Here is a 10812-nt window from a genome sequence, read left to right as displayed (position 1 = left end):
TATATATATAAATAGACGTGTGTGTGTCCCTGTATATTTCACTCCAGCAACCACAACTACTGAGAGCAGCCCGCAGGTATTAGTGAGTGGTAGCAGTCCTATTGAGCACTATGGTAATTGGATGTTGGTAACTGTAGTGGTGTGAGAAATGTGGTGGTTGTAATTTTTCTACATTATGAAATTTTAAAAAAATGTATAAAAAGAAAATTCAAATCAACCCACTGTAACATATAAAAGGTATTTCTACCTTTACATAGATCATATATTTATTATAGCTATATGTCAAACTGTAATATAATTATCAATAAAAACAACAGTAAAAAAATGGTGACTGTGTGAAGATGACCTTGGACAGTTTTATATTTCGACAAATCCCCTAAATGTTGATGAAAAAAATTAATAAATAAAGATATTTCACAAAAATGCCTAATCTGAAACAAATCATCTCGTGTGAAAGGCGTCTTATAACTAGATCTTACTATAATTCTTTGACTAAATTCTTTTAATAAACATTTTCTAAAGTTTACCAATTAATGTTAGGGCAGTCAACCTGCTTCAATGAGTATTACATTAATTTGTTGAAATATACAAAAAAATTTTTGTCGACATATAACTATTATGTTTGACACACCATTATAGTTACAAATTACCATGGTGCTGTAAGATTGCTACAATAAAAAAACTACTGGTCTACACTTGATAGTTTTGGCTGTTATGTGATATATATTGAGACACAGATCCATTTGTATTTGAATATATATATTGATCTTATATATTTAACTTTTTATTTAATATATTGATATTATCAAATCTACTTAATAAGTGGGGTTGTTAAAAAAACAAAGTGTGTTTATCAACTTCATTTATTTTACTTTATAACCTTTAATTATTTTATATAATTTATAATAATCTTTATAAGATTTTTACTCTGTATATTGCCATTGAACTTAATTATGTTTGTGCTATTTAATGATTATACACTTTGTATTTATCGGTTTCCTATTTTTTTTTTTCAAAAGATATGCTATTAAAAATTAAGTATTACATTCCGTTCTATTTTGGACGAGGACATTATTTTAATGGACGCATAATTTAATACCTACTGCTAGGATACAAGTATGCAGAAATATATAATTGTAGCACAGGGAACATGAACTGAAAACTTTGTTAAGCTTAAGTATTATAACTTTTTGTTTTTAACTGTTCACAACGAACTGTGTTCAAGAATAAAAAAAATCTTTGTTATGGGAATAACAACAAAATGAGGACATTTTCTGTCAAATCCGTGTATTTGTTTTTTTTTCTTTTTGTAATTGGTCCTTTTATTTTCACATAAATTTAAAATACTTATTATACTCTTGGAGATAACTTTTACAAATTATTGAATGGAATAAATTTCATGTTAAAGTTTACAAGTAAACTCAATAACTAAATTTCTTGTAACTTAACTATATCAACTGGTAACGGAATTTATATTTTAGATAATAGTGACATCTGAAGGAGTTTCAGCGTTAAAAAAATTTATTCCTGAGCAGCTTCTGCCTGTTGATTTAGGTGGCAATGAAAAATCTTCGACTGATTTAAACAGTAAGTAAAATAAACTATCATTTAATTCTATGGGAGCAAAACAATTTAAAAGAAAATTTTTAATGATTCAATACTTTTTTTGTGTAATTCATAATGACTTAATGTCAAGGGTTAACAAACCTTTTTTTGTTCAATATACTTATTAATAACAATATTTTTAGTTATCTCTTGTTTATTTCTTATAACTGAATTGCTTTACTGCTCGCATTTATTCCGGGCTCAATAAATAAGTTTATAAGTATTCTTAAAGTCATAAAATAAGACCAACGTGGATCATAATGAAGCATGATTTTTTAATTGTTCACAACGAACTGTATTAAAAAAATTAAAAATTCTTTGTTATGACAATGCCAACACATTGAGGACATTTTCTGTAATATCTGTTTTTTTGGTTATTATTTTTTTGTAATTGGTTCTTTTATATTCACATAAATTTAAGATACTTACTATGCTCTTAGAGATAATTTTCACAAATTATTGAATGGAATAAATTTCATGTTAAAGTTTACAAGTAAACTCAATAACTAAACTTCTTGTAAGTTAGCTTTAATTCTATTATCATTTAATTCTATGGGAGCAAAACAATTTAAAAGAACATTTTTGATGGTTCAATATTTTTTTTTGTATAATTCATAGTGACTTAATGTCAAGGGTTAACAAACCTTTTTTTGTTCAATATATGGTACTTATGAATAACAATATTTTTGGTTTTCTCTTGTTTATTTCTTATAACTGATTTGATTTACGCATTTATTCCGAGCGCAAGAAATAAGTTTGTATTTATAAGTAAGATAATTCGTATTCGTTTTTCTAGTAAGATAATTTGTATTTCTTTTCATAACTTTCAAGAAGAGGGTTCTGCCGCACGTTTCTTCCAGATTTTTAGAAGTTTTTCGAAAAATAATCTATGCCTTCAAATATTTGATACGTGACAGTATTTGAGAACAAAACACTGCAGGTGTTCCTGAAATTTTTTTTTCAATTTGACGTGTGCTGAGTATGTTTTATTTTATATCTCTTGTTCTGGCGAAGCAGAGCTATGAGTTCAGTACTTGATGTCTTAGTTTAAAGTGAAAATAAAAATTAATAATTATTAAAATACTTCTTGGTAAAAATACTAAAACTATTTCAAAAACGCCTAAAATAAATAGTGATTCTTTAGGCAAAACGTTGATATTCTGAAAAACTAGAGCGCAGATTTTGACTTCAAATATTTATGAAAATCGAAAAAAATTATTTTTGCTAAAAATTCGACCAGCTATGCACACTCCTTCAAGGGTTTTTTCCCATAGTAGTTTAGATAGTTAAATCGCTTCACATGTACACTGCTGGTGCATACAATGTTAGAATGCCTATTTATAATTTTTTGTGGGGTTCTTGGGCGCATTGGCTCCTAATTTTGTCTAGTCTCCAATATTTTAAGATCTTCCTTATCCTAAAAAGAAACCTATTCTTGTAGACAAATAAGAGATCCTAACACCATTCGAATAGTACGTTGGAGTACATTGGTCTTTTTGAATCATGTACTTGAAATGTGTTTTAATAAGTGCTTTACGATTTATTATTTGTTTTTAAAAATTAGCTATATTCCGAAAGGTGCATAGGGGGTATTTTGGGAGGAAGGGGAATGCTGGAGGGAAAAGTTAAACCAAAAAGGCGTGCCCTAAGATATAATTAATTTTAGCTTCACTTTTACTTTAAAGGAGAGTAGGGTTATAAGACATGTAATATAAATGACTGTCTGAGTTTTAAATCAAACATCAAACATTGAAGAGATTCAAATCAGATTTATCTAATTATTAGACTGAAAAAAAAAATGCTATTCATATGTTGAAGGTTATTAATATTTTTTAAATATTTCGAAAGTATTTTTTTTTTAACCAATTTAGTATTTTTTAACATTTTTATTGAACTGTTTTTGCTATTTTCTTGACTAATTGTGAGGCAAGCTACATGTTTTTAAAGATATACATTTGTATGTACATTTGTGTTCGGAGGGCAAAATCTGATCAAAATGTTCTCCGTATTTAGCTAAATGTGAAAGTAATGTTAATAATGTTTGCCTTTCTTTTATGATCTCCCCTTAGAATATTGGCTGGAAGAACTTCATAAAAGGAAAGAGTGGTTCGTTAAGACTAATCAACAACTAGTGGATGAAACCAGAAGGCCCGCCGACAAACTTAGCACCTACGGCGTTGACGGCACATTCAGATCGCTTACGGTAGATTAATTCTCTAGATCTATGATAATAAATCTCTGTAACAATTAATGAATCTCCAATTGTATATGCAATATTTTATAATGTAAATATATTGTTATAGGTATGTATAATAATAAATTATAAACGTTCTATAAATTATTAGACAGTAGTTTTTTTTATCACTCAATACATAACCTATAACCGGAAGATTATTGATTGACCGTGTGTATAGATGAATTGAATATGGTCCGGGTGCGGTAAAAAAAAAAACTCAAATAGTAAATAATTATACTATATTATTGAGCCAACGTTTCGCCCCACGTTGCTGGGCTTCGTCAGGGCTAAAAAAGATACAAACACTATAGTTACAAAAAGAAAAAAACATAAGTGTAAAATAACAGGGGTATAAAATGAAAAGTAAGATATAATAAGAAAAATTAAAGGTTGTAAATAGTAAATGAAAAGGGTAATAGTAACAGATAGTAATAAAGAGATGAAAAAAGAAAAAAAAATACAAATCAAATGATGAGACAGAATGCATACCTGCATTTGACGGCAGTCAAAGACAAAGTGACGGTTTGTATTGGGAGGAGTGGGGATGGCAGTTATGCCACAATAACGAAAATAATTTGTAAAGTAAACAGATAGAAAAACAAAGGAAAAGTAAAGTATAAAATAATGGGATACAATGCGTGTAAGTGATTAAGAAACAAAATATACCAAATGAGCGGGGATACAGAAAAGTGTAAAATATAATAGAAAATTAATAATAAAGTAATTAATATAAGTACACTTAAGAAGATAACACATGAATATAAATTAAAAGATAGATACATGAATATAAATGAAACAGGAAGATTATCTATCTGTTACTATTACCCTTTTCATTTACTATTTACAACCTTTAATCTTTCTTATTATATCTTACTTTTCATTTTATACCCCTGTTATTTTACACTTATGTTTTTTCTTTTTTGTAACTATAGTGTTTGTATCTTTTTTAGCTCTGACGGAGCCCTGCAACGTGGGGCGAAACGTTGGCTCAATAATACAGTATAGTTATTTACTATTTGAGTTTTTTTTTACCGCATCCGGACTATATTCAATTCACCTATAACCAAACATAGTTATTATTCAGTGTCTATAGCATTACAATTTGTTTTGTTGGTTGTCATAAATAACATATATTTTTCCTTAAGTGTTTATCGAAGATATGCAAAGTTTGATAAATGCAGAAATTGTAATTTGGGAATCTGCACATTCATATTTATTTATGCAGTTTTGAACTGAAAATGTTTTTTAATAATTTAAATAAGATACTTGGGCAGTTCCCTTCATTAAAATCTAATATAGAGAATTACTTTATATGATCTATATGGTAGATAATATTTAGAACAGGTTGGTAATGTTCATAAGTTGCGATCCACGAGAGGAAATTTTTGTAGTTTTATAAAAATAAAAGCTAAGGCAATACATAAAAACCTTCAAGGGTAGACTTATATGTAAATGAACTAATAATAAAATACCAATAAATGGAGATGGGATATTTTATGTATCTTTGTGTGACAAAACCTGCGAGTGTTTATTTAAAAAACAAAACAATAAGCTGGTACAACTTTATAATCCATAGTTTAGAAAAAAACAAGAAGAAGGCAAAATAACTAATTTTTTCTAATATCTTTGAAATATATAGGTATTTAGAAGTTAAGTATTGGCGAAAGCACAATGTCAAAAAAGAGAAGAAGGAATAAGATCTAACTCGCTTGAACTGCTGTAAAATACTGGCTTTATTGTATTCGGTACATCTCTTATATACGTTCGATCAGCTGATCCCCTCAGTCAGCTGACATCGAAATAACAGCTGACTCATACCGTAACTTAGATAAAGACAAATTTGCTTAGTGACACTATTATGTGACTATAATCAAATAGAATTTGGTCCGGGTGTGATCAAATAAAACTCAAATAGTAAATTGGTATATTATTTTTATTTGAGCCAACGTTTCGTCCCACGTTGCTGGGCTTCGTCAGGGCTAAAAAATATTTAACGGAGAATTCCGTCAATCATTAATTTGATAAAGACTGCATCTCCCTTACATACCGACAAATTTTGAACATAATAAAATCCTCATAATGCTTCTTTTCTCTCCGTACTGCATTTCAGAAGCCAACATTCCTGTTATATGTTTTATTCTTTTTTTTCTATATTCCCACCCCATACATAATTTAATTATTTTTATATTTACTATCCTTCCTTTTTCTTTTATATTTATGAATCTTATTTTTTAATTTATATTCATGTGTTACCAGCTTAAGTATACTTATTCCTTCGTAAAATCCTAAATGCTCCCTTTTTATTTTTGTCACAAATAAAATCATCCGCAAAGACCTTAATGCTCCATTTGTAACCGACCTAGTCCGAACCAGATATCAATCCTTCCATTACAAACTCCCTTCAAACTCAAATCCATTAGTTTCTAATCTTGCTTCCTCTTTTATTCCGGACAATCATCCGAGGCGTCTGAAAAGAAGATGGCCTCGAGAGCTTATATTGTAAAAATGTTTTGCGAGTGCTAACATTGGGTAGTTTCTCTATATGCTTGACTATACCATTATGATTTCCTCTAATTTACTTGATGTATTTATGTACAGTTGTAAATATCAATAAATAAATTAAAATCACTTAATCAATTACATTTATTGTATCCCATTATTTTATCTTTATTTCTTCTTTTTTCTATCCATGTTAAGTTTAACTTTTTTTTTATTATTATTATTATTTTTTATTTTTAATATTTCTTCTCCCCCTCGATTGTTTATATCATCACTTATTGTTTACCTAATTTTAATATTTTCTACATTGTTTACTTTAAAATAATTTTCAACTGTGACTCACTTAACTACCATCCCCACTCCTACCAATACGAACGGTTCACTCTGACTTTGACTTCCATCAAAACAGGTATCAATTTTGTTTCGTTTATTTTCATTTGATTTTATTCTTATCCCTTTTCATCTCTTAATTTGTGCTTCCTTTAATATTTCTTGTATTTATCTGTTATCATTACCGTTTTCATTTATTGTTTATAACCTTTAATTTTTCTTATTTAATTTTTACGTTTCATTGTATACCCATGTTATTTTCCACTAATTTTTTTTTCGTACTTATGTTAAGTGTTTGTATCTTTTTTAGCCCTGACGAAGCCCTGCAACGTGGGGTGAAACGTTGGTTCAAATAAAAATAGTACACCAATTTACTATTTGAGTTTTATTTGACCACACCCGGACGAAATTCCATTTATTGATACACACGGTCAATCAGATATCTTCCAGTATTTTGTGGCTAGTGTGAAGTAAGAACTTGTTTAAAAAATAAATTGCAATTCGTAATTCATAATTATCTAATGAACGAAAAAATGTCTGAAGAATATTTGATTATATAATATTGAAATTCAAAAAATACTTATAAATAAAATAAAATAAATTAAATATATTTTTTAATGAGATAATTTAAGTCTGGTTAGGTTACAATTGCTAAGGAAAAAGTTTAACATGGAAAAGGTGCCGATTGATTTGGAAAACATTTTAATTCTCCTGGAAATCTTATATTTATACTGTGTCTCTTCCCTGATCGCTGATCTAACCAAATTTTTGTTTTTGCCTACCATCAATTGTATATCCAACATAATTTTAAAATAATTTTTGGTCCGTAAATAGAGGTAACCTAAAGGAGTGATGTAAACAACGATACGTTAAAAAGTAAATACTATATTATTTCCTAAATATTGTAACTAGGTTATCTCGTTAATCTTGTTCGATAATTGACCTTTTTGATTAATGAGGACAGATGTTTTTGCAGTGTGTGGGAATCGGTAAATTAGGGCAGTGATTGGATTTCGATTATTATTTTCATTGGTTTGCATAAAAATATTGTTTTTGGTCTTAGAGTTTGTTTTTTGGCAGGCAACACCCAAAAGTATTTTTTATAGCAATTAAATTATTTAACGATACATGTTGAACCATTTATCTCGTACAAACAATACGTAATTACAAAACTCAGTATAATTTTACGTAATTAGTAAGTAAATTAACATATATCAGCATGGGAGAAAGCATTGATAAATATTTTCGATTCTCTATCCAGAATATTATTGGGAGAAAGTGTTATCATCATTGTGCCCTTATTTCAAGATTTATACACATACGATGTCAGATATTTATTTTTTAATGAGAGCATTTGTAATGCATACAATGTTTCCCGTCTTAACAGTGAGAACTATCATTAAAGTGGTAACGAAATAAAAAATAAATTTTATTTAGAATTAAACCAGATATAAAATATGGAAATAAATCTAGTCCTATTTGTAATCCTAACATTTGCCAAGATGACTCTGTAAAGAAATTAATAAAGTATAAAATGTTTATGTTATGTTATTTTCTTTATTTAATATCGTATAATTTTTAAGAATTTTCTCTACCATAAAATCTTTCATTTTTTCAAGGCTTTTTTTTGTCACAACGTAAAGTAAAAAAGGAATAATAAGATCGGTAACTTCTCTCTCTCTCTCTCTTTTTTTTTTTTTAATGTAACCAATAGATTGATATTGTGATTTTTCCAGTAGTATTTAATGGCGTTTTAGAAATTTAAATACTTTTTCCATAGAAAAATTTAGAAAAAAAATTGAATGCTCTTTGGAATGTGGAGAAGATTATATTTGTACTTTAGTTCGTTTCAATTTTTTTATTTATTTATTGATATTTACAATTGTATAAAAAATACAACAAGTAAATTTGATCATGATGCCATAATGATAATGATATGATACAGGATGTAGAGAAACTACCCAGTAGTAGAACTCTAAAAACATTTTACAATATAAGGTCACGAGGCCATCTTCTTTTCAGGTGCCTCGAAGGATTGCCAGGAATGGAAGAGAAAGCAAGGTTAGAAACTAGTGGGTTTGGGTGGTTAGGGAGTTTATAATGGAAGGAATGATATCGGGTTTGGGCTAGATCGGTTACATAAGGAACATTTAGGTCTTTGTGGATCGTTTCAATTTAAATTTGATATTTATTCCATTATTCATATAACAGATTTGATTCACTCTTTATGCTATTCGATTTTTGTTTGCATAACCACCGAAATTATAAAAATAACATGATGTCAACACATTCCTAAGCACGATCTGATTAGTGCTTACGAACGTGTTTGTATGATAAGAGCTATCAGTAGTAAATTCTAAAAAAAAAAGGACCAGTCTACAAGCGTCTGGGCTCAGGTCAATATTTCGCTTTGTACAGGTAAGCATTATATTATTTATAACAATCAAAATATAATTGAAAAAAAAAAGATTTTAATAGATTAAAAAATAGATAATAAAAAAAAAATTTAATAGATATGTATCACAAATTGTTTGGGTTTATGTTTTTTCATTCTATGCTTTGTTTTTCAAAAATTATGTTTTATTTTACATTCTGAAAAAAAATCATAGTCATATGAAAAATAGCATTTAAAAATTTCAAATCTTTTTGGTGAAGACTGGACGGTTAACTACTGATCACACCACCTTCTGGCATGACCTTCCTTGAAGACAAATTATTTCTTTAATGCAAAGGAGTGATTACAGTGACTATGGATAATAATGGTACATTTCTTTTTCTTTTTCAAATTTCTACTTGAGGTTCGAGAGTCAGAATCACAAATTACTTCGTTTTTATATATTATCCTCATTTCATTTATATCCTAATTTTCAAGAAAATATTTTAGTTTAGACGAAATTTTAATTGGGGTGTGGCAATTACATAGAATGTAACTGATGGAAAAGTAAAATTTCAGAACAATATTCTTTGTTACAAAGCTAATTAATTATTTTTTTTTTAAACGAATTAATGGCCTATTATTGTTTTCTTACAAGGCTAGCGTGGAAAATAAGGTTGGTACTAATTTAATAAAAGAATTAATATAAGTTTTAATTTTAAAAAAATGACTATTGTGTTCATTATATAATTCATCTTTTTTATTTTTTATAATCAATCAAGTTTTTCAATCTTTTAATTTAGGTGTTTGTAATAATAATTATAATTTAAAAGTCAATTGCTAATTGTTTTCATTTATCAATATGTATTATGTAGGTAACTACTTATCCAGTATTTAACAAACAACGGATGTGAACACTGAGTTCAATAAAACTTTATTATGAATGTTCAATGAGCCCGTGAAATCGGAAAAAAATTTCCCCCAAAAAAACTAAGTATAAGTTCTACTTTTCCATTTCCATGAAAAAAATTGTTTTTGATGGTTTTAATGGAGGATAGAAATGAGTCTAACTCTCTTTTTCTTTAAAAATAATATTTACTTGGAGAGTCATTTAAGTTACGTAATTTTGTATATTTTTAAAATTACATAAGTATCAAAATGTGGAGAGTACGGGGGGAGGGAGGTGAGGCAACAAATAAACAAAAAAATATTTATTCGTGCCGACGTTTCGACCTGAATTTCAGCTTTTCATCAGGGCTAAAGAACAAAAAGACATAACTTTATATACATACAAACCCATTTTATCATATATTTCATTTTTCTTTCATACAGTTCATTATGTTGGTACAAATTGTTTATTTATTATATTTCATCTTTCATAGTATGTACTACTATCTACTTTCATGATTATTAATGAACTATTTTACGTTCAATTCATTATTATGTATATTCATAAATTTGTTGGTTTATTATTTCTACTAATTTTTTTTTTGCTCTGAATGATGGTTGTTATCTCTTTTTGTTTTTTAGTCTAGAAGAAGACTTGAAATTCAGGTCGAAACATCGGTATGAATAACTAATTTTTTGTTTATTTGCTGAGCGCAACCCGTCCCCTCTCCCTTCTCGACATATTAATTACGGGGAACTATGAACACCTTTTTATAAATATCAATAATATGATAAATAAAAACTAAAAAGAAAATGTCTATAACAATGGCCAGTGTACTGTTTGTTAAAGTCCTCCAATCATAGGGACACTTACCAGAAG

At 28.0% G+C, this 10812-nt stretch overlaps 1 protein-coding gene across 4 annotated transcripts in view; it reads left to right on the top strand.

Annotated features, from left to right (window-relative positions):
- The window catches only part of LOC106685523 (alpha-tocopherol transfer protein-like), a 27211-nt gene that overhangs the window by 14159 nt on the left and 2240 nt on the right, over positions 1 to 10812 (top strand). For 3 of the 4 annotated variants that reach the window (XR_010844454.1, XR_010844455.1, XM_014428256.3), the window contains exons 6-7: positions 1482 to 1587; positions 3675 to 3808. Coding sequence is in view for 2 of the 4 variants with exons in the window: in XM_014428256.3 (XP_014283742.2) it covers positions 1482 to 1587; positions 3675 to 3808 (240 nt within the window). In the remaining 2 variants the exon portion in view is untranslated. Of the gene's footprint in view, positions 1 to 1481; positions 1588 to 3674; positions 3809 to 8692; positions 8759 to 10812 lie in introns of those variants that run through there. The other variant, XM_067051123.1, reaches the window with a different exon arrangement.

The sequence above is a fragment of the Halyomorpha halys genome, unplaced genomic scaffold, assembly GCF_000696795.3.
Source record: "Halyomorpha halys isolate HHAL.00 unplaced genomic scaffold, Hhal_1.1 Scaffold708.1, whole genome shotgun sequence".
Taxonomy (NCBI): Eukaryota; Metazoa; Arthropoda; class Insecta; order Hemiptera; family Pentatomidae; genus Halyomorpha; species Halyomorpha halys.
The sequence above is the reverse complement of the archived record's forward strand: the minus strand, read 5'-3'. Positions and strand labels throughout refer to the sequence as shown.